Source organism: Nasonia vitripennis, chromosome 1, assembly GCF_009193385.2.
Source record: "Nasonia vitripennis strain AsymCx chromosome 1, Nvit_psr_1.1, whole genome shotgun sequence".
Taxonomy (NCBI): Eukaryota; Metazoa; Arthropoda; class Insecta; order Hymenoptera; family Pteromalidae; genus Nasonia; species Nasonia vitripennis.
In genome coordinates, this window is record NC_045757.1 from 32932586 (window position 1) to 32957692 (window position 25107).

Here is a 25107-nt window from a genome sequence, read left to right on the forward strand (position 1 = left end):
TACTCCAGCCATGTGAGGAGCCTCGAGGATGCCTGCAACAGGCATCCTGACCATCGTTTAATCCTGCTTGGTGATTTCAATCTTCATCACATCTCCTGGAGTTCGGACCCTCTGTCGTACTCATCAACAGGCTACATTAGCCCTGTGCTGAAAGCCTTTGCGGACCATATCCGGAGCTTCTGTGCATCAATGGACATGTCTCAGCACTTTCGGACCCATCCATCGAAGAATTATTCGTTGGACCTTCTCTTCGCTTCGAGGGACCTTGTCTCTCCGCTGGACATCAATGAAGATATTCTGCCCTGCGATGAACATCACGTTCCCGGTGTATTTATGTGTAATGTGTGCAGTGTACCCGATGCGTCCCGTGTATTTAGATTTTGTAAACGTAAATTCTACGCTGCCGACTATAAGGCAATCGGGGTCCGCCTTTCGGAGGTGAACTGGGAGACTGTCCTCAGTTCACTGTCTAATGATCCTGACGCAACTGTTGATAAATTCAATGTCATTCTAAATGATGTCATTGCACAACACGTCCCAATCTCTAGACAGTCCCTCAGTTCATACCCGAAATGGTATGACTCTGACCTCATCGATGCGATCCGTAAAAAGAAAATCGCGCACATTGCGTGGAAATCGTCTAAATGTAAGCAAGATGAAATCGAATTCAAAAGACTGAGAGCCGTCTGTCTCAGAATGTCTAGGTCTAAGTATCGTGATTACATCTCGTCTGTCGAGTCGGGCTTAAAGCGCAATTTGCGAACGTTTTGGTCTTTTGTGAAATACTTGAGAAACGACTCTTGTATCCCGTCCAATATGCTTAGCGGTCCCTCCAGGGCCTCCAGTGATGTTGAAGTAGCCAATCTCTTCTCTAGATACTTTGCTTCTGTTTTTAGAACTGATGCTCTGAAGGACATCGACATGGTTGATGATCCTACATTTAGCCTCTCTGACATCGTGCTGTCTACCGAAACCCTACGTGGCATTGTTGCCAATCTCGACGACAACATCAATGGAGGCCGTGACGGCATTCCGCCGTACTTTGTGAAGCGGTGCTGGTCTGTCCTGGAACGGCCTGTAGTTGAGATCTTCAATTCTTCCTTGCGCTCTGGTCACTTCCCTACCCCGTGGAAATTTTCGTATGTTGTACCCATTTACAAAAATGGCGATAGACAGAGCGTCTCGAATTATCGTCCCATCTCGACTATTGGCTGCATCCCCAAGATTCTCGATGCGTACTTGGCATCTGAATTATCTAACTCTCTTCTTGCGAAGTTGTCCCAGCGACAGCACGGTTTCATTAGCGGCCGATCGACTTTAACGAACCTCTTAGTATTTAATGATTTTGTGTCCGAATCTTTATGTAGCCGCATTCAAACTGATGCTATTTATACTGATATGTCGAAAGCTTTTGATTCTGTTAACCACAAGCGACTTATATCGAAGCTGTGGAACTTCGGTTTGCGCGGCAAACTCTTTGATCTCCTACGTTCCTATCTAACTGACCGATCGCAAGCAGTCAGAGTCAATGGGGTGGTCTCATCTCCTGAGCGTGTGCGTCGGGTGTTCCTCAGGGCTCCCACTTGGGGCCACTCCTATTCTGCATTTATATCAACGACCTTGTACCAAAGATCGAATCTGCGCAAGTTTTAATGTATGCTGACGATGTAAAGATTTTTATGCAGGTCTCCTCTGTTGAGGATGCCGCTAGACTTCAGAGGGACCTGGATTCTCTCTCTGCGTGGTCGATCGACAACGGCTTATCTCTTAATGTTAGTAAGTGCTTTGTAATCTCGTTCTGCAAAAGCAGATCCCCGCTGTTGTTCGACTACAGCATTGACGGTGTCGTTCTGCCCAGAGTGGAATCGATCAAGGACTTAGGTGTAATCTTTGACTCGACATTGACGTTCTCCCAGCAGATCGATGCCGTGGTCTCCAGGTCCTTCCGCATGCTTGGTTTTATCAAACGATCAATCGTTGATTTCTCCGACTCCTCCGCAATTGTTTACCTTTTCAGATTTCTAGTTCTACCTCATTTTTTGTACTGTCCTCAGATCTGGCGTCCTCATTGCCAGTATCTAATTAACAAGATAGAAACTATCCGTCATTCCTTCCTTAGATACATAGCTTGTAAACTTGCTAAACCTCTACATAAATTCTGTCACGATTACTCAACAATTGCAGAGGAGTGCGACATTCCAACGGTTGACTCTACCCTTTATCAGTTCGACTCTGTGATGACGTATAAGACCGTTAGAGGGCTCACTGACTGTGAGAACCTGCGTGGTCTTTTGTTAGTAGGACGCCCGCTTATCCAATTAGAAATTTTAGAGACCTGAATGAAAGCACCTTTACCTCGAATCTGGGCTTTTATAGCTCTATTAATCGTATGAAGCGCCAGTGGAACTCACTGCCGCAAAGTGTTCAATGTAGTGAATCTGTTATATTATTTAAATCATAAGTTCGGTCTTTATCCTTAGCTTATTAACTATGTGATTTGACTTTCCGTATTCTGCGGAGCTATAATAGCTCACCCAATTTATTCCTTGTACATCTGTCTAACTCATCGCTTTGTATTACTATCATTTAATTTTCTTTTTCTTTTGTAAAGGGCGTTTCGCCCGTTGAACAATAAATAAATAAATAAATGAATAAATATAAATTCCATCTAACAATTATAGGAGCAATTGCTCGCAATATATATTATATTTCTCATTTCACAAAAAATTACGATTCATCAATCCGGTTTCGTTTAATTATGGATTTTCAAAATTGTACACGCCTTATTTTGCTTGCAATTTCAATTTTTCCTCGTGCGCGCATGTCATTTGTTTTTCAAATTACTCCTACTGGCACACACACACACACACACACACACATATATATATATATATATATATATATATATGCTCTACATTTACAAACATTTGCTTTTGGATTTTATACTTTATTGCTAAATGTCACAATACTGTCATAGTAGATGATCAAAATATTGAATTTTCTGATGTGATTTTCCGCGATATTTTTGTTTTTTGCTGGGAATGAATTATCAATATAATAACTATAATAATTTAATACGAAATCTAACAGTATTTTAGTAAAACTCGTACAAATTTTTAGTTCGAATTATACGAAAAAAAAAATAATAAAAACGTTCTCTAGTTTTAATCAATAGCCTCATGATCAAGTTTTGGAATAATGTTTACAAATATGTATACATAGGGAATTCTACCGGAAAATATACTTTCTTGACTTCAAAAACGGCGAAATAAATATACTGGGGCCCGCGACCGGACCACTTATATGTTCTAACAATGCAAAACCACACTGAAAAAGCGTCTTGTGACATTGTTTTCTCCGACACTCAAATTCATCGAAAACTAGTCAATGTTCAACGGCATGTATCCAATGCTTGAGGGCACAAACAAACAATGTGTATTATAGATGATAGTACGTGCTTTTAAATGAGTTGAAAATGCTTGATTCAGTTACCTGCAATTAAAAATAAGGAAAAATCATGAAAATTGCACGATTTTTCAAAGGATCGAGAAGAAAGAAATTCATACATTTAATTTCGCCATTTTTAAAGTCAAGAAAATGTATTTTTAATTATATATATATATATATATATATATATATAATGAGTCTATTGCTCGTTTAAAATTACAAAAATGTTAAAATGACTCTATTGGTCTATACGACCACAAATAATTTTGAAATTACACTGTTTATTCTCAAAAATGTATTTTACCCTTAGTATTCCCCATACAAGTGCAAATTCCTAAGTTATTTGAAGCATTTCAAATTCGCAGAGGGTATATGCATATCAGTCCCGCAATAACCTTGAGGAATAAGCATATAAGCAAACGAGCATTTTTATCTACCACGAAGTTTTCGAGTTTGCTGATTTTGCTGCTCTATCTGTATATTATTGCTGTTATTTAGCTTGTTTAGTATTATCTCTGATGTTAACGTTTTACGGAGCTGATCTCAACAGCGGTAGAATTATACACAGTATTGTAAAATTTGCAAACCAAACTTTCCTTATTTATTCTTAGAACGTAGTATGTATGTATATGTACACATGGTGTATTATCTCAGTTCGTGCGATGCACGTTTTTCCCGCTTCTGACTTACTTGTTCTTGTTAGCTTATTTTCCTGCAACCATTAAAACGCCATCTATTCCCAACGAAGAAACATCTGAAGATCAGAAACGCAGATAACTTATGCGAGACGTATATATAGCGGGATTCGTCTCCACAGAAATCATTCGTTTCAAAGCGAAGACTACATTCAGTAAAGTCTGTTAGAATGGCATCTCAATCCATAACTCTCGTCGCACTTCTGTGCATCGTGATCCTCAGTTTGGTGTCGGTGAGCTTCGTCGAAGCCGACTGTCGCTGGACAGGATGTCACGCACACTCGGCAGGAGATTGGTGCGACGTTTTGGGACCAGGATACAAGCTCAAAAGATGGCAGCGTTGCAACGGAATCTTCGGCAAACAGGAGTACTGCTGCAACTAAGTTGAAATTTCGTTACAACAAGACTGCGCCGCTGTTTACTGCTTTATTAAACTGCTGTGCGTAGCTGTTATTGAATAAAGTCAAGATTTACCTATTCCGAGACTGCGGTATACTACATCGACGATATATCTGTAACACCTGAAGCGAAATTCGTCTTCGAAATTGGGCGCCAATGTAATTTTGAATCAACAAAAGTATATATACCGCTACAATTTTGAATTAGAATTTTATTTGAAGATCATTTAAATATTTGTATATCGCAAAATTGGTTTGATGAAATAATAAAATCACATTTGACTAAAACATTATATATATATATATATATATATATATATATATAGACTTATTACATTATCATTTAATTTAATATAAAGGCGTGACTAATATTATTACAAAACGTACAATACTCACTAATTTTTCGTGCAAGTATTCAACTTGTTCGGATAAATTATATGCATTGCCGATGAAGAGAAAAAAATTAATTTTATCTTATGATTTATATTATAATTATATCACCTTAAGGTGATTTGAACAATTTATTTATTGGCCAGAAAAAATGTACAAAGTATGTAGTTCGTACTTGAAAATCATGCAGATCGAGGTATATATATAAACGAAGTTACCTGATCGCATGGATAATTCACAACAAATATGATGTACAAGCTTAAAATTATTTATATGTTTTCATCTTACATATAATAATAGTAGCTCAACAATTTCTTGCGTACATTACAATAATAGCCAAATTCAAGCTCGTTTAATAATTTTGGATCTTATCCAGTACGGCTTATTGTAATGACTCTATTCTGAGAGTATTTATTTATACCTAACACTGACATTTTTTAATCAATTTTCGTGGATACAAAAGAAATATAACAAAAAATATACCGTAATATTTTACATTTTACTTTCCCGGCGCGAATAATTTATAATTTTTTAAATTCTGCTAAATAAAGCAAGGTCCACGCTTACTTTGAATAACTTCAGAATTCTTGTGAATAAACTTTGACGTTCGAGTTTCTTATGGCAATATAAATACTTACCCTCATATCGGAAACATGCGATGTTTGGAGCATGAAATGCCTATAAACCATCGCACTGAACGAAACGCACTTAAACTTACAGGATCATTCAATGATACGATAATGACCCGATGATTGAAATTTCGTCATATGCTTTCCGTCATATGTCATTGTCAACTGCATTTACCTTGTTGTTGATCTGTCATAATTATCATTGATGATGATCAATAGAATAAGTAGTTCCGTTTTTTACCGCCCAATCGTAAATATTATTGTGTACTTATATTTTGTGGCGCCACTTGTGCATATATCATCGTAGCACTAGAGGAAAAGATGAGTCTCTCGGCTCACTCAGCTGTTCTTTGTTTACCGACTGGCCAGCCTCTGTTTACCTCTCATATATGAAGTACTTACATTTCGTTTGTTTTATTCGTCCTGCAGAAGCAGCTACCCCTATTCGAACTTATTATTATTCCCTTCAACCGATTTAATTTACCAGATTTCATAGCGGCTAATTGTGTGCAGGATCGATGGATTCTAACCTTACAGAGCTTCCGTCAAGCTCTAACTCGTCTTTCTTATGCTCGTCTCTTTATCAATATTGCTGGATCAAGCGTTGTTGACATCGTTTTCATATAGTATTATTATATTCTTTAATTCATCATTGTCAACATGTCGAAGCACTGGGGCAGAGACTATGTGGTCACGGAGCATCGAGATCTGCAGGTACTGTCCATTTTTCTTGTCATTGATTAACTATTGTTAATCTTTGTTGCAATGTTTATGCATTATGTTTTACACTTTTTATGCCAATACCATGGCTGTGGATGTTACGGGTAACCACGTTCTCCTAGCTGGGTAAGCTTGAATCCCCTTTGACAAAGATTCATTAGCAGTAAGCTTTGATTGTTCACTTACAATTTCTGCTCATTTAGGAGGCGATATTTAGCAATAAAACACCTTGACGAGGAACCCCTTAGAAAGTTTCATCGACAAAGTAAATATGAAGTAGGCTCTGCAGAATTGAATCCTAATCTAGCAAACTGTCACTTGTGTACCATATCTGTGAGTTGCATATTACTGCTTTATTTCATAACATCTACATCATTAACTAATTAAATCTTATCTTTTTAGAGCAATACTAGAGTTGAAATATTGAGTTTTATGGGAAACAATGGCTATGAATTGCAACCCACTCATAGTTTACGGGCCCACACACGTGTAGTGAGTGATTTAAACTGGCATCCTAAAGATCCTGATATATTAGCTACATGCAGCATTGATACTTACATTCATATTTGGGATATTAGAGATCAACGAAAGCCAAGTTTATCTCTTTCAGCAGTTGATAGGTTTTATTGTCTTAATAAGAGCTTTATTACTGTACATTTTCTAGTTTTATGTCATATTGGACATTACGAGTACATGCTTATTCTAGCTGGAGCATCTCAAGTGCGATGGAATGTTTTATCCCCAAACATGCTTGCAACTGCCCATGATGGTGATATCAAAATTTGGGATCAACGAAAAGGAAACAGCCCAGTTCAATACATTGCTGCCCATTTGACAAAAGTATATTTATTATAAAATAATCTCTTTTAGTCTCTTTTTTTGATAATATAACAACTAAAATATTTTATTTAGATTCATGGACTAGATTGTTGTCCTTTTCAACAAAATCAATTAGCTATTGCACAGTCAAAATTTTTGATACCAATAATCCGCGCAGAGCTGAAAGTATCTTGACAACTAATTCTTCGAGGGACCTTGTTTCTCCGCTGAACATCAATGAAGATATTCTGCCCTGCGATGAACATCACGTTCCTGGTGTATTTATGTGTAATGTGTGCAGTGTACCCGATGCGTCCCGTGTATTTAGATTTTGTAAACGTAAATTCTACGCTGCCGACTATGAGGCAATCTTGGAGTGAGAACGGAACCATGGCGAGCCGAACGAGCAACGGCACATTTTTATCAATTGACAAATTGGTCGGCAGGAAAAACTACCGATCCTGGGCAGTAGCAATGAGAGCTTATCTCGAAGTGGAAGACCTCTCGGATACGGTCGAGGCACCAGCGGGCGGCCAACTCTCGACGGATCCGAAGAAAAATCAGAAGGCACGAGGCCGAATTGTTCTATCCGTTGAACCCGACGTCTACCCGTACCTAGAAGATGCAAGCTCAGCGAAGGACGCATGGGAAGCGCTCGCGAAGACCTTTGACGACCCAGGGATGAATCGCAAGGTCAACTTACCAATAGAAGTCTCTACTACCAGGTACGAAAACTGTAAGTCGATGGAGGATTATGTCGCGCGAATAATCGGAGCATCTCAAAAACTTAATGCTATCGGGACAAAGATTCCGACTGATTTAATTGGAGCAGTAATGTTGGCTGGCTTGCCGCAGTCATACAAGCCTATGATAATGGCCCTTGCCAATTCGGGTCAGAACGTCGATGCGGATTTTGTAAAAACAAAACTCCTCGAAGAAGCCGAGAGCTCCAGCAATAACGGTAGCGAGATTCAAATCCAAGGCCTTCAAGCGCAGGCGCATTCGGCACAGTTCCCATCGCAGAGCAGCTCCAACAGAGGGAGCCACGGGTACAATAAACGTTCGGGACCTCGTCGAAAAACCAACGTCAGATGTTTCAACTGTAACCGAATTGGACACATTTCAAGTGCGTGTACTGCTCCAAAACGAAAAAATCCAACTGCTTGCACAGTTGCAGAAGACGACGAGAGCGAGGACGAGGACGTCGTGTGTGCGCTTTTAGCCTCGATATCATCGGGCGATACTCACTCGACGGACGTTGACGCCGCTCTCGTCGACTCCGAACGCTGCACATCGTCTGTCGACAACACATACCTCACGCTGAACTGTGCAAGCGGACTGCAGAAAGACGAGTGGATCCTGGACTCTGGAGCTTCCACACATATGTGCTCCGAACGCAAGTACATTGCAAGCTTCTAGAATACTAAAGTGAAAAGTGTCACAACCGCAAATAAAGAAAAAGTACCAGTCCTAGGAATAGGTAATATTTTAATGCAGTACAATGGAAAAGGTGGAAAACGTCAAGTGCAATTAGAGAAGGTACTCTACGTGCCCAACATTACCACCAACTTGCTGTCTGTTAGTGCGATAGCAAGAAAAGGAGGAAAAGTGCTTTTCTAGGAGTCCGTATGCCAGGTGTATAACCGCATTGATGTCCAAGTATTGGAAGGCCAGCTATCTACAAATAACATTTACAAGGTCAAGCTTGAACCGAGACCACATCAGTCAGAGAACCCCTGCTCCGAAATAGCCTTCAATGCTTCCATCTCTTCAGATATCCAGCTATGGCATCGAAGGATGGGACATTTAAATGCTACATATTTAAAGCAGCTGCGCCAAACTGCTGTTGGTATAGATTTTGGAGATGACCAACTTTATAAATGTGAGATTTGTGTTGTTGGTAAATTAGTGCAAAAACCATTTAAACCGAACAACAAACGTGCTGCCGGTATCCTTGAGCTTGTACACAGTGATGTGTGTCAGGTAGAAGAGCCATCAATTGGAAAGGCTAAATATTTCGTCACCTACTTGGATGACCATACAAGGAAGATATTTGTGTACTTTCTTAAGCACAAGGATGAGGTGCCAGACGTCACTGTAAAATTCATAAAGTTTGCAGAGAAACAAACTGGTCAGAAGATCAGAAGACTCAGAAGTGACAATGGACGTGAGTACATAAACAACAAGCTCAGATCAGCACTAGAAGCACTTGGAGTAAAGCACGAGACCTCAGTTGCCTATCAGCCACAGCAAAATGGTAGAGCAGAGAGAGTTAATCGCACTCTACTAGAAAAAGCTAGATGTATGCTTGCAGAGGCCAAGCTACCATACAGGTTCTGGGCAGAAGCGATATCAACTGCATGTTACTTGTCTAACCGAAGCCCTAAGAGATGTCTAGGTGGATGCACACCTGAAGAATTTTGGACAGGATGCAAACCCAATCTTTCACACCTCAGAGTCTTTGGGTCTAAAGCAAGAGCATATGTTCCTGGTCACCTTAGAAGAAAAATAGATCCTACCTCAAGACCTGCTATCTTGGTGGGATACAGTGAGGACCAGAGCGGATATAGATTATGGAGTGTGGAAGACCAAAAGGTATTTGTGGCAAGTAATGTTGAATTCTTTGAAACTGAGTCGAATCCACTGCCAACACCTGTGTATCTACCAGTGAACTCCTCGCAAACCACAGAGTATAACCTGGATGAGAGACCTACAAAGAACGTACCTGCAAGAGTAAATATAGCACCTGAAAAAGAAAACGTTGTACCTGCAACTGAGATAACTGATCAAGACTTACCTGGAGAACCTGTTATACCTGTAAATAGAGAATTAGTTTTTAGAATAGAACAGACTGCGAATATAGATGTACCTGAAAATAATACAAAGCCTTTGTTGGAAGAAAAGTCCAGAAATAGCCAAAGTGATGTTCCTAACACGAGTGATCCACCCAAGTGCAGAAAAAGGAAGATGCAATCTACACAGGATGAAGTCAAGAAGAAGTCAGCCAAACTGTCTGAAGAGTCGTTGAATCAGCTGCCAACAGATAGTAACCCGTCTCGTCCAGTAACCAGATCAGCTTCTAGACTCAACCAGCCAGCTGATCAGCAGGATTCTGAAGAAGAACTTCAATCTGAACCCACTCGAAGAACATAACGTAGAAGGCTTAGGCCCAAACATTGGATGAGTACGTGACTCATACACTTATCAGCGAGGCAGATGAACCAAAGACGATAGAAGAAGCCTTATCAGGTCCAGAAGCTCATCAATGGAGACAGGCCATGGATGCTGAGTACAATTCAATCATGAAAAATAATACATGGGTATTGTGCGACCTTCCTTATGGTGAATCTGTAGTAGGAAGCTAGTGGATTTTCAGAAAGAAACCAGCAGATGACGGGACCATCCGGTACAAGGCAAGGTTGGTCGCTCAAGGATTCTCTCAGATAAAAGGACTGAACTATGACGAAACCTATGCCCCAGTTGTAAGATTTACGTCACTCAGGCTCTTGTTTGCTTTTGCTGCAAGAAGAAAAATCGACATATACCACTTCGACGTAGAGACAGCTTTTCTTCATGGCGACATGGACAAAACAGTTTATCTCCAGCAGCCAAAGGGATACATAATAAAAGGATATCAAAACAAGGTCTGCAAGCTGAATAAATCCATCTACGGACTTAAGCAAGATGACCTGGTGGTTTTTACTGACAGCATCGACTTCTTAAATATATTGAAGAGTGGTCTGCAGAAGATTTGCAATCTCAAAGACTTGGGCTCCCTCAAGAAATGTCTAGGAATTAGAGTTCACCAGAACAAGAGCATGGGCACGATCGAGCTGGACCAGACTGAGTACATCGAGTCACTGTTGTCTCACTACGGAATGGCAGACTGCAGATCAACCAGCACCCCGATGGACTCTAGTAGAGAATGCCATACGGATCGATCATCCAATTCTACTTTTAACCCTGCAGACATCCCATACCAAAGTGCGGTAGGTTCATTAATATATCTAGTGCAAGGTACCAGACCAGATCTAGCCTACGCTGTTAGCGTCATCAGCAGACACAACCAGTCCCACACCGATGAACACTGGAACATGATTAAGAGGATCCTGCGCTACCTTCAGGGTACCAAGGACTTGAGGCTTAGATACTCGAGAGAGGCTGATTGTCAATTAAAAGGCTACTGTGATGCTGGTGGAACAATGGATAAGGAAGACCCTCGCTGCACTACAGGTTACACTTTCATGTTACAAGGAGCAGCCATCAGCTGGAACAGCAGGCGACAGTCGACTGTGGCATTGTCGAGCACTGAAGCGGAGTATCTGTCATTATCAGCTGCTACTCAGGAGGCTTTGTGGCTTCGAAGGCTGGCGTCAGAACTACTTATCATTCACCAAGATAAACCTCTCTTAATCTATTGCGATAACAAAGGAGCAGTCGACTTGAGTAAGAACTCGAAATTTAGTGGTAGAACCAAGCATATTAACGTACGCCATCATTTCGTCAGAGAGAACATAGACAGTGGCGAAATTGCAGTCAGTTTTGTACCGTCAACTCACATGCTATCCGATGCTCTTACCAAGGCCACTGGAAAAAGAAAGCTAGAACATTTTGTAAAAGAAATAGGTCTCAAGAACGAAGAGAGAAGATAGTAAATCAAATTTTTAGTTTTAGACTGTATGAACATTTGTATAAGATTAGTGATTTTATTGATATTGTTTTTAAATTTTGTAAGATAAGATAAAGAAAGAACTAATGTATGTATTCATAAATATGTTAATTGAGGGGGCGTGTTGTATTGTATAGAGTCAATTAACTATTTATCCTAATTTGTATATTCGCGCTCTTCAAGTAACGAACTATATCATGTATGTATAGTTGGTCCTACACAGGTACCTACTGTACAGGTAACCATTCGGCTATTCATTCGACCGTCTGCCGAGCTCGAGACAAGTCTAGTCTCTCTCGCACTCTCAACTCCAGTTATTAAATAAAGCTAAATAAAGTTATTCGCTACGAGTTATTTTATTCGCTACCTTGGGTTACTTCACTATGTTTATAACTGCAGAAAATGTAATTACTATATTTCTATAAAAAAGTTCAGTATATTAAAACTGATAAGCTTTCAGAGAACAGAAGGTCTATTTTCGTCACAAGTGGGTGGGTTAACGTCGCATTTTGAGAGTGAAATAGAAGTGTTCTCTGGAAGCTGATCAAACTAATCAGACATCATGAAAACCATTCTGAGGGCTAAAATATCAAATTTCAGGTCTGCACATTGTACCAGTTGAATCATATGCTAATTTTAATTTTTAAATTGTTGTTATCTTCATAATTGTACAATGTCCAGACTTGGAACTGAATATATAAACTCGTTACTCGTACGACTCACCGCTGTTGATGTTTTAATTGCTCGGCTTCACAATGTAACTTTGTTTAAATTTAAATTTCTGCACTAATTTTCATATAAATATTTACTTCCAGAGAGATCATTTGACGTGTTCCCAAGTATCCATATCATGTTTTTTGAATAGCAGCGATGAGGAAGGTTCAGCAGCAGAAAATACATGGCCAACCAACATCGAAGGACTTCAAAATCAAAAGGGATTTTTAGATTCGATTTCGGCTACTGTCAATAAACGTCCAGGTGAATTATTTCTAATGGCCTTACGATACTCGGTGAAACATAAATCATCATTTACGGCTATGGTATTTATGGTATTTATTACCATGTTATAAGTGCTATTTAGCCGTTAATGTCTCGAGTATGTCCAAACCATCATTCTTTGTTTTAATAGATCCATCTGATGCGATATGTGATTGTTTACAGAAACATGAAAATTATTTTAATTTTGTAATTAATGAGCGAGAACGTGAACACAATCACATTAAAGATATTATCGACGGTAAAGCTTATAGAAAGTTTATCAAAAACTTGTCTTTGCAGAACCGATATTATTACGTATCTGCAATATTAAATACAGACGGAGCTCCCGTATTTAAATGCTCCAACTATTCAATTTGGCCAATATACATCATGCTCAACGAAATACCTTCGCAAGCTAGATTCGATAACGTCATTTTGCTAGGCATTTGGTACGGTAAAAAAAACCTGTAATGAGTGTTATTTTAGACGTGCTTGTAAAATTTATCAATAATATTTCGGAGGTCGGTATACCATGTAAGATAAAAGAAAAAGAGTACTCTTTGAAGTTATTTATAATACTAGCATGCGTTTAACGCGAATTATGGGTGCGATTGGTGTAAGCATCCTGGCCATTATTATCAAGGAAGTATGAGATACCTCTAACTCCGACGACCTCCAAAACTGCGAGATCAAGCAACTATAATTTAATATGCAGCACAAGCATTGACACAATCAAAGCCGGTTGTTGGCATAAAAAGCGCATCGCCGCTAATTAATTTAAATAATTTTGACAATAACAGGTTTTTGTCCTGATTATATGCACTGTCTATTGGCTGGTGTCGCTTCTCAATTCACTGAATATTTTGTTCATGATATGTCGAAGGATGATCAACTTCATAATATGCTTTCAAAGCAAATGGTACCTCATCAGATAAGTCGGTTATCGAGAAGAATAAAAGAACGAAGTAAGTGGAAATGCCGAGAGTGGGAAAACTAGGTACTTTACTATAGTTTACCACTATTAAGTAGATTTCGGTTAAATATAAAACGCCTTAAACACTGGTCATTATTTGTTGAATGTTTGCACATTTCGTTACAAATAGACATCACATATGATCAATTAAATTGTATTGATGAAATTATTCAGAAATTTGTGTAGGAAGTTGAATCTTTGTATACATTGAAAGCTATGACGTATAACGTCCATCAAATGTTACACATTCCAAAAAGTATTGCAGATTGGGGACCACTGAGGGTGCATTAGGCATTTTAATTTGAATCGGCTAACTGCAAATTATTACGTGCTATTCATTCCGCTAATGGTGTAATTTTACAGGTCGTGAGGCATGTAAACATTCAACAATTTATTCAAAAATTGGAAAGTATTGTTTATCCGAATTGCTCACCAATTGTAATTCATTACTGTGAAAATTTAGTTTCAAAACATTCTAAAAGTATTGTCAATACCGCTGCTCGTACATACTTTGGAAAAGAGATACTCATTGAACCATATTACGTCCAAAATTTTAATATTTCAAGGTCATCCAAAATATTTTTAAAGATGGTGTGTGAAAGATGTTTATTCTCCTCTGCACGAAAAATTAATGTACGTTCACGTAATGATTTTCTTCAGCTAAAAAATAAACAATTTGTACAAGTTCTTGATTTTTTAGTACATCTTGAAAATAAAGACGATATTATCATGTGCAAATTGATCGAAACTAGACCAAACAAATATTCAAAAGCAATAAATAAAATAATTAATTTATCGAATGATATCATTGCTATTCCAACAGCTCAAATTGATAAAGTTTGCGTATATCTTGAAGATAATAAATATGCGTGGATAATCTCTGTAGTAAATTCATTTTGGTATTAAATATACAAATGTGTGTACGCTCGGTACTTTCTGTGATACTTTCACGTTATATTTTGTAACAATTATTGTATGAATTATTATATATTAATAAAAATTATTTTGAAACAACTATACCTTTGTCAATAATAATTATAGTACTTATATAATTTTATACATAATAGTGCAATTATAATTATATATTAATTATTAAAAAAAGAACTTGAATCGAATATTTATACGTACAATTGAATGTACTATAATGCGTTCTAAAACACGTATTATAACAAGTGAAAAAAAACTAGCAAAAATCGATTCATTTTGAGTTGTTTATTTATACGTGTTTTAATACGTACTATAATGTTCGCTTTTATACGTACAATAGTACGTACTTTTGTACGTACAAAAATATATACTATTATACGCATAATAATGTGTTTTTTTATACGTGCAATAATACGTATAATTGCACGTTATAATATTTAATAGGGGAAGGACATCGACATGGTTGATGATCCTACATTTAGCCTCTCTGACATCGTGCTGTCTACCGAAACCCTACGTGGCATTGTTGCCAATCTCGACGACAACATCAATGGAGGCCCTGACGGCATTCCGCCGTACTTTGTGAAGCGGTGCTGGTCTGTCCTGGAGCGGCCTGTAGTTGAGATCTTCAATTCTTCCTTGCGCTCTGGTCACTTCCCTACCCCGTGGAAATTTTGGTATGTTGTACCCATTTACAAAAATGGCGATAGACAGAGCGTCTCGAATTATCGTCCCATCTCGACTATTGGCTGCATCCCCAAGATTCTCAATGCGTACTTGGCATCTGAATTATCTAACTCTCTTCTTGCGAAGTTGTCCCAGCGACAGCACGGTTTCATTAGCGGCCGATCGACTTTAACGAACCTCTTAGTATTTAATGATTTTGTGTCCGAATCTTTATATAGCCGCATTCAAACTGATGCTATTTATACTGATATGTCGAAAGCTTTTGATTCTGTTAACCACAAGCGACTTATATCGAAGCTGTGGAACTTCGGTTTGCGCGGCAAACTCTTTGATCTCCTACGTTCCTATCTAACTGACCGATCGCAAGCAGTCAGAGTCAATGGGGTGGTCTCATCTCCTGAGCGTGTGCGTCGGGTGTTCCTCAGGGCTCCCACTTGGGGCCACTCCTATTCTGCATTTATATCAACGACCTTGTACCAAAGATCGAATCTGCGCAAGTTTTAATGTATGCTGACGATGTAAAGATTTTTATGCAGGTCTCCTCTGTTGAGGATGCCGCTAGACTTCAGAGGGACCTGGATTCTCTCTCTGCGTGGTCGATCGACAACGGCTTATCTCTTAATGTTAGTAAGTGCTTTGTAATCTCGTTCTGCAAAAGCAGATCCCCGCTGTTGTTCGACTACAGCATTGACGGTGTCGTTCTGCCCAGAGTGGAATCGATCAAGGACTTAGGTGTAATCTTTGACTCGACATTGACGTTCTCCCAGCAGATCGATGCCGTGGTCTCCAGGTCCTTTCGCATGCTTGGTTTTATCAAACGATCAACCGTTGATTTCTCCAACTCCTCCGCAATTGTTTACCTTTTCAGATTTCTAGTTCTACCTCATTTTTTGTACTGTCCTCAGATCTGGCGTCCTCATTGCCAGTATCTAATTAACAAGATAGAAACTATCCGTCATTCCTTCCTTAGATACATAGCTTGTAAACTTGCTAAACCTCTACATAAATTCTGTCACGATTACTCAACAATTGCGGAGGAGTGCGACATTCCAACGGTTGACTCTACCCTTTATCAGTTCGACTCTGTGATGACGTATAAGATCGTTAGAGGGCTCACTGACTGTGAGAACCTGCGTGGTCTTTTGTTAGTAGGACGCCCGCTTATCCAATTAGAAATTTTAGAGACCTGAATGAAAGCACCTTTACCTCGAATCTGGGCTTTTATAGCTCTATTAATCGTATGAAGCGTCAGTGGAACTCACTGCTGCAAAGTGTTCAATGTAGTGAATCTGTTATATGATTTAAATCATCAGTTCGGTCTTTATCCTTAGCTTATTAACTATGTGATTTGACTTTCCGTATTCTGCGGAGCTATAATAGCTCACCCAATTTATTCCTTGTACATCTGTCTAACTCATCGCTTTGTATTACTATCATTGTATTTTCTTTTTCTTTTGTAAAGGGCGTTTCGCCCGTTGATCAATAAATAAATAAATAAATAAATAAATAAATAAATAAATATAAATTCCATCTAACAATTATAGGAGCAATTGCTCGCAATATATATTATATTTCTCATTTCACAAAAAATTACGATTCATCAATCCGGTTTCGTTTAATTATGGATTTTCAAAATTGTACACGCCTTATTTTGCTTGCAATTTCAATTTTTCCTCGTGGGCGCGTGTCATTTGTTTTTCAAATGACTCCTACTGGCACATATATATATATATATATATATATATATATATATATATATATGCTCTACATTTACAAACATTTGCTTTTGGATTTTATACTTTATTGCTAAATGTCACAATACTGTCATAGTAGATGATAAAAATATTGAATTTTCTGATGTGATTTTCCGCGATATTTTTGTTTTTTGCTGGGAATGAATTATCAATATAATAACTATAATAATTTAATACGAAATCTAACAGTATTTTAGTAAAACTCGTACAAATTTTTAGTTCGAATTATACGAAAAAGAAATAATAATAAAAACGTTCTCTAGATTTAATCAATAGTCTCATGATCAAGTTTTGGAATAATGTTTACAAATATGTATACATAGGGAATTCTACCGGAAAATATACTTTCTTGACTTCAAAAACGGCGAAATAAATATACTGGGGCCCGCGACCGGACCACTTATAATTTCTAACAATGCAAAACCACACTGAAAAAGCGCCTTGTGACATTGTTTTCTCCGACACAAACAAACAATGTGTATTATAGATGTTTGTACGTGCTTTTAAATGCGTTGAAGATGCTTGATTCAGTTACCTGCAATTAAAAATAAGGAAAAATCATGAAAATTGCACGAATTTTCAAAGAAATTCATACATTTAATTTCGCCGTTTTTAAAGTCAAGAAAATGTATTTTAAATTATATTAATATATATGTGTGAGTGTATATATATATATTGAGTCTATTGCTCGTTTAAAATGACTCTATTGGTCTATACGAGCACAATTAATTTTGAAATAATAGGCTATGACACTGTTTATTCTCAAAAATGTATTTTACCCTTAGTATTCCCTATACACGTGCGAATTCCTAAGTTATTTGAAGCATTTCAAATTCGCAGAGGGTATATGCATATTAGTCGCGCAATAACCTTGAGGAATAAGCATATAAGCAAACGAGCATTTTTATCTTCCTCGAAGTTTTCGAGTTTGCTGATTTTGCTGCTCTATCTGTATATTATTGCTGTTATTTAGCTTGTTTAGTATTATCTCTGATGTTAACGTTTTACGGAGCTGATCTCAATAGCGGTAGATTTATACATAGTATTGTAAAATTTGCAAACCAAACTTTCCTTATTTATTCTTAGAATGTAGTATGTATGTATGTGTACACATGGTGTATTATCTCAGTTCGTGCGATGCACGTTTTTCACGCTTCTGGCTTACTTTTTCTTGTTAGCTTATTTTCCTGCAACCATTAAAACGTCATCTATTCCCAACGAAGAAACATCTGAAGATCAGAAACGCAGATAACTTATGCAAGACGTATATATAGCGGGATTCGTCTCCACAGAAATCATTCGTTTCAAAGCGAAGACTACATTCAGTAAAGTCTGTTAGAATGGCATCTCAATCCATAACTCTCGTCGCACTTCTGTGCATCGTGATCCTCAGTTTGGTGTCGGTGAGCTTCGTCGAAGCCGACTGTCGCTGGACAGGATGTCACGCACACTCGGCAGGAGATTGGTGCGACATCTTTGGACCAGGATACAAGCTCAAAACATGGCAGCGTTGCAACGGAATCTTCGGCAAACAGGAGTACTGCTGCAACTAAGTGAAATTTCGTTATAACAAGACTGCGCCGCTGTTTACTGCTTTATTAAACTGCTGTGCGTAGCTGTTATTGAATAAAGTCAAGATTTACCTACTCCGAGACTGCGGTATACTACATCGACGATATATCTGTAACACCTGAAGCGAAATTCGTCTTCGAAATTGGGCGCTAATGGAATTTTGAACCAACAAAAGTATATATACCGCTACAATTTTGAATTAGAATTTTATTTGAAGAGCATTTAAATATTTGTATATCGCAAAATTGGTTTGATGAAATAATAAAATCACATTTGACTAAAACATTATATATATATATATATATATATATATATACTTATTACATTATCATTTAATTTAATATAAAGGCGTGACTAATATTATTACAAAACGTACAATACTCACTAATTTTTCGTGCAAGTATTCAATGCGTTCGGATAAATTATATGCATTGTCGATGAAGAGAAAAAAATTAATTTTATCTTATGATTCATATTATAATTATATCACCTTAAGGTGATTTGAACAATTTATTTATTGGCCAGAAAAAATGTACAAAGTATGTAGTTCGTACTTGAAAATCATGCAGATCGAGGTATATATATAAACGAAGTTACCTGATCGCAGGGATAATTCACAACAAATATGATGTACAAGCTTAAAATTATTTATATGTTTTCATCTTACATATAATAATAGTAGCTCAACAATTTCTTGCGTACATTGCAATAATAGCCAAATTCAAGCTCGTTTAATAATTTTGGATCTTATCCAGTACGGCTTATTGTAATGACTCTATTCTGAGAGTATTTATCTATACCTAACACTGACATTTTTTAATCAATTTTCGTGGATACAAAAGAAATATAACAAAAAATATACCGTAATATTTTACATTTTACTTTCCCGGCGCGAATAGTTTATAATTTTTTAAATTCTGCTAAATAAAGCAAGGTCCACGCTTACTTTGAATAACTTCAGAATTCTTGTGAATAAACTTTGACGTTCGAGTTTCTTATGGCAATATAAATACTTATCCTCAGATCGGAAACATGCGATGTTTGGAGCATGAAATGCCTATAAACCATCGCACTGAACGAAACGCACTTAAACTTTCAGGATCATTTAATGATACGATAATGACCCGATGATTGAAATTTCGTCATATGCTTTCCGGCATATATTTGTCAACTGCATTTACCTTGTTGTTGATCTGTCATAATTATCATTGATGATGATCAATAGAATAAGTAGTTCCGTTTTTTACCACCCAATCGTAAATATTATTGCGTACTTATATTTTGTGGCGCCACTTGTGCATATATCATCGTGGCACTAGAGGAAAAGATGAGTCTCTCGGCTCACTTAGCTGTTCTTTGTTTACCGACTGGCCAGCCTCTGTTTACCTCTCATATATGAAGTACTTATATTTCGTTTGTTTTATTCGTCCTGCAGAATCAGCTACCCCTATTCGAACTTATTATTATTCCCTTCAACCGATTTAATTTACCAGATTTCATAGCGGCTAATTGTGTGCAGGTTCGATGGATTCTAACCTTACAGAGCATTACTTTCATATTTGGGATATTAGAGATCAACGAAAGCCAAGTTTATCTCTTTCAGCAGTTGGTAGGTTTTATTGTCTTAATAAGAGCTTTATTACTGTACATTTTCTATTTTTATGTCATATTGGACATTACGAGTACATGCTTATTCTAGCTGGAGCATCTCAAGTGCAATGGAATGTTTTATCCCCAAACATGCTTGCAACTGCCCATGATGGTGATATCAAAATTTGGGATCAACGAAAAGGAAACAGCCCAGCTCAATACATTGCTGCCCATTTGACAAAAGTATATTTATTATAAAATAATCTCTTTTAGTCTCTTTTTGATAATATAACAACTAAAATATTTTATTTAGATGTATGGACTAGATTGATGTCCTTTTCAACAAAATCAATTAGCTACGTCAAGCCAAAATTGCACAGTCAAAATTTTTTGATACCAATAATCCGCGCAGAGCTGAAAGTATCTTGACAACTAATTCTTCGAGGGACCTTGTCTCTCCGCTGGACATCAATGAAGATATTCTGCCCTGCGATGAGCATCACGTTCCTGGTGTATTTATGTGTAATGTGTGCAGTGTACCCGATGCGTCCCGTGTATTTAGATTTTGTAAACGTAAATTCTACGCTGCCGACTATGAGTCAATCGGGGTCCGCCTTTCGGAGGTGAACTGGGAGACTGTCCTTAGTTCACTGTCTAATGATCCTGACGCAACTGTTGATAAATTCAATGTCATTCTAAATGATGGCATTGCACAACACGTCCCAATCTCTAGACAGCCCCTCAGTTCATACCCGAAATGGTATGACTCTGACCTCATCAATGCGATCCGTAAAAAGAAAGTCGCGCACATTGCGTGGAAATCGTCTAAATGTAAGCAAGATGAAATCGAATTCAATAGACTGAGAGCCGTCTGTCTCAGAATGTCTAGGTCTAAGTATCGTGATTACATCTCGTCTGTCGAGTCGGGCTTAAAGCGCAATTTGTAAACGTTTTGGTCTTTTGTGAAATACTTGAGAAACGACTCTTGTATCTCGTTCAATATGTTTAGCGGTCCCTCCAGGGCCTCCAGTGATGTTGAAGTCGCCAATCTCTTCTCCAGATACTTTGGTTCTGTTTTTAGAACAGATGCTCTGACCCTATTAAAAATTATAACGTGCAATTATACGTATTATTGCACGTATAAAAAAACGCATTATTATGCGTATAATAGTATATATTTTTGTACGTACAAAAGTACGTACTATTGTACGTATAAAAGCAAACGTTATAGTACGTATTAAAACAGGTATAAATAAACAACTCAAAGTGAATCGATTTTTGTTAGTTTTGTTTCACTTGTTCTAATACGCGTTTTATAACGCATAATAGTACGTTCAATTGTACGTATAATTGTACGTATAAATATACGATTCAAGTTTTTTATTTAATAGTTAATATATAATTATATAATTCCACTACTATATATAAATTTGCACTTAAATATTATGTTGATCAATATGGGATTGGAGTAACCATGTAAGTACAATTAATGATATTGAAACAAATATAGATATTGTGAAGAAATTTTTATTTTATTTAAGTCATAAATATACATATGAAATTTTTTTCTAAATAATTAAGAAAACAATCCATATAGAACTCTCAAAAACAACAATAGTTATTTATCTTATAATTTATTGCTGAATATTACGTTTTTACTAATTGCAATTTAAAAATAAAAAAAGAAAGTAATTTTCTTTAAAATGATGGATATTAATTTTTCACTACACTTGCATTAAAAAAAAAGTTTTTTTTTTAAATCATCATTTTCTTCAATTTTTAAAGCTATTTTCAGCGATTAATTAATCGATTAATCGCGGCGCCATATAGTCTTATGAAATAAACCAAAAAGAATGAAAGAGAAAAGGTATGAACTATTAATAAGTCGAATATCTTGTTGAAATATGAATACCCTGTTGAAAAGCTCCATCTGGATTTCAGCTGGATTTTCACATGGATTTCCAGATGAATTTTGCCTATATTTCGCCTGGATTCCACCTGGATTTCATCTGGATTTCCAGCTGGATTTTCAAGTGAATTTCCAGGAGAATTAAAAAAAAAAATGTTTAAGTCCACAAAGAGAAATATGTTTAAAAATGAGTACTACAGATTTTTTAACATCTTTCTCTTTGTGGACTTTTTTTTTTAAATTCTGGAAATCCAGCTGGAAATTCAGCTGGAATCCAGGTGAAATCCAGGTGGAATCCAGGCGAAATCCAAGCAAAATTCATCTGAAAATCCAGGTTAAAATCCAGCTGAACTCCAGATGGAGATTTTGAAAAGGGTAATATCCGAGCAGCAGCATCACAATACGATTTTCAAATGTCTGGGCGCACCTGGCGCCAAAGGAGATGATGCAATAAACAAAAAAAAACAAACAAAAAATTTCAGTGAAATTGCACAACATATCTAACAAATTAACTATAACTATAAATTTGTTTCACTGTGCAAATCTCCTGTGAACAGTCTTGCTGCTATTATACATATAGCATTTTGATATAAAAGGAAGTTTGCGGTAAAGTCAATGAACGGCCTATATAATCGACTTGCAATCACTGATCACCTACATTATAAAACTATCTAAAAAGCTCCCGACGAGCATTTCATCCATTTCGTCGTGCATTTCGTCTTGCTCTTTTTATGGCTTTATTTCTTAATTCTACCATTTTTCTGGATCAAAAACCAGTAATTTTTTTCAAAATGGCCATCTTCATTATTTCATCCATCTCTCTTTTTCTTCCGTAAGGTAATCATGAACCAAACCTGAAATATAATAATTTTTTTACTACAATTTTGTATAGTGTTGAACTATTTCTATAAAACTAGCAATAAACAAATTGTACTTACTAATCATTAATCGCAACTTGTCCTTCTCGACTTCTTTGACTGGCGAACGATTTGGTAGTCGACTACTATCTGTGATTTTGCGTACTTCAAATGCACGGTTGCACAAATCATAAGGACTCCAAATAATTTGTGCTAACGACTTACAGAACTTAGCTACATCTTCTTCAGTTAACAAAATGGTCCACCTTGTGTAATCCATTGTCAGTCCAGGTCCAAGATATATCTAACAATGTGTAATACTTACATTATTTTTTTAATACTATGTTTATAACTGCAGAAAATGTAATTACTATATTTCTATAAAAAAGTTCAGTATATTAAAACTGATAAGCTTTCAGAGAACAGAAGGTCTATTTTCGTCACAAGTGGGTGGGTTAACGTCGCATTTTGAGAGTAAAATAGACCTGTTCTCTGGAAGCTGATCAAACTAATCGGCCATCATGAAAATCATACTGAGGGCTAAAATATTAAATTGCAGGTGTGGACAATGTACCAGTTGGATCATATGCAAATTTTAATTTTAAAATGGTCGTTATCTCCATAATTGTACAATATCCAGACGTGAAACTGAATATATAAGACCTCGACATAGAAGAGAATGCACAGGAATTGAACATTTTGCTTAATGAGATAGCTATAAGTGGAAGTGTACGTAGTATAAGCGATTGCAACATTTTTATATTACCTTTTATATATTTGATGCACTCCTTATGTCCTTGTGTTTGATGACCTCTGCATTCGTTGGTGAGTTATCGGAAAGCGATAGTCTACCTTACTCCCAAAATACAATTTGGCGCAACCACATCTAACCAAAGTAGACTTTTTGCTCTTTGAAAATTTATCAAACTGATCAGACATCATGAAAACCATTCTGAGAGCTAAAATATCAAATTTCAGGTCTGGGCATTGTACCAGTTGAATCATATGCTAATTTTAATTTTTAAATTGTTGTTATCTTCATAATTGTACAATGTCCAGACTTGGAACTGAATATATAAACTCGTTACTCGTACGACTCACGTTGATATGTTTTAATTGCTCGGCTTCACAATGTAACTTTGTTTAAATTTAAATTTCTGCACTAATTTTCATATAAATATTTACATTCAAAGAGATCATTTGACGTGTTCCCAAAATCAAAAGGGATTTTTAGATTCGATTTCGGCTACTGTCAATAAAAGTCCAGGTGAATTATTTCTAATGGCCTTACGATACTCGGTGAAACATAAATCATCATTTACGGCTATGGTTGGTTTATTAGAATTTGTAAATCAAATATGTGGTAAAAAAGTTATACCGGAAACACGTTACTTCATGGATAAATTATGTAATGTAACAAAAAATTTAACTTTTCACAGTACATGTCCTAATTGTTCTAATTATTTGGGCACATTTCAAAATAGCATTAAATCTTTACCATGTTATAAGTGTTATTTAGCCGTTAATGTCTCGAGTATGTCCAAACCATCATTCTTTGTTTTAATAGATACATCTGATGCGATATGTGATTGTTTACAGAAACATGAAAATTATTTTAATTTTGTAATTAATGAGCGAGAACGTGAACACAATCACATTAAAGATATTATCGACGGTAAAGCTTATAGAAAGTTTATCAAAAACTTGTCTTTGCAGAACCGATATTATTACGTATCTGCAATATTAAATACAGACGGAGCTCCCGTATTTAAATGCTCCAACTATTCAATTTGGCCAATATACATCATGCTCAACGAAATACCTTCGCAAGCTAGATTCGATAACGTCATTTTGCTAGGCATTTGGTACGGTAAAAAAAACCTGTAATGAGTGTTATTTTAGACGTGCTTGTAAAATTTATCAATAATATTTCGGAGGTCGGTATACCATGTAAGATAAAAGAAAAAGAGTACTCTTTGAAGTTATTTATAATACTAGCATGCGTTTAACGCGAATTATGGGTGCGATTGGTGTAAGCATCCTGGCCATTATTATCAAGGAAGTATGAGATACCTCTAACTCCGACGACCTCC

General features: G+C 36.8%; 3 protein-coding genes across 5 annotated transcripts; all 3 read left to right on the forward strand.

Annotated features, from left to right (window-relative positions):
- The first annotated feature begins 4113 nt into the window (after positions 1 to 4113).
- On the forward strand, positions 4114 to 4833 carry LOC100680416. The gene has a single exon (XM_003423858.5). It carries the CDS (start codon positions 4313 to 4315, stop codon positions 4523 to 4525), a length of 213 nt encoding a protein of 70 aa, XP_003423906.1. The 5' UTR covers positions 4114 to 4312; the 3' UTR covers positions 4526 to 4833.
- Positions 4834 to 5469: 636 nt separating this feature from the next.
- Positions 5470 to 22278, forward strand: LOC103317791 (GATOR complex protein WDR59-like). 3 transcript variants are annotated; one of them, XM_008216990.4, is made up of 7 exons: positions 5470 to 5953; positions 6047 to 6273; positions 6356 to 6405; positions 6483 to 6612; positions 6682 to 6895; positions 6986 to 7119; positions 7192 to 7700. In XM_008216990.4, the coding sequence occupies exons 2-7, from the start codon at positions 6220 to 6222 to the stop codon at positions 7291 to 7293; spliced, it is 684 nt and encodes a 227-aa protein (XP_008215212.2). In that variant the 5' UTR covers positions 5470 to 5953; positions 6047 to 6219; the 3' UTR covers positions 7294 to 7700. The 3 variants fall into 3 exon arrangements, with proteins under 3 accessions (XP_008215212.2, XP_016836870.1, XP_031776715.1); XM_016981381.3 differs by having other exon boundaries at positions 6073 to 6273; XM_031920855.2 differs by lacking the exons at positions 5470 to 5953; positions 6986 to 7119; positions 7192 to 7700 and adding exons at positions 20232 to 20267; positions 20358 to 20491; positions 20562 to 22278 and having other exon boundaries at positions 5963 to 6273; positions 6682 to 6859.
- On the forward strand, positions 18364 to 18936 carry LOC100680432. The gene has a single exon (XM_031920856.2). It carries the CDS (start codon positions 18427 to 18429, stop codon positions 18637 to 18639), a length of 213 nt encoding a protein of 70 aa, XP_031776716.1. The 5' UTR covers positions 18364 to 18426; the 3' UTR covers positions 18640 to 18936.
- Positions 22279 to 25107: the final 2829 nt, after the last annotated feature.

Coding starts and splice junctions, on each gene's coding strand:
- LOC100680416 (XM_003423858.5), top strand. CDS start 4,313: ATGGCATCTCAATCCATAACTCTCGTCGCACTTCTGTGCATCGTGATC.
- LOC103317791 (XM_008216990.4), top strand. CDS start 6,220: ATGTCGAAGCACTGGGGCAGAGACTATGTGGTCACGGAGCATCGAGAT. Junction 6,896..6,985: donor TTTATCTCTTTCAGCAGTTG/ATAGGTTTTATT, acceptor TGCTTATTCTAG/CTGGAGCATCTCAAGTGCGA. Junction 7,120..7,191: donor TTGCTGCCCATTTGACAAAA/GTATATTTATTA, acceptor TATTTTATTTAG/ATTCATGGACTAGATTGTTG.
- LOC100680432 (XM_031920856.2), top strand. CDS start 18,427: ATGGCATCTCAATCCATAACTCTCGTCGCACTTCTGTGCATCGTGATC.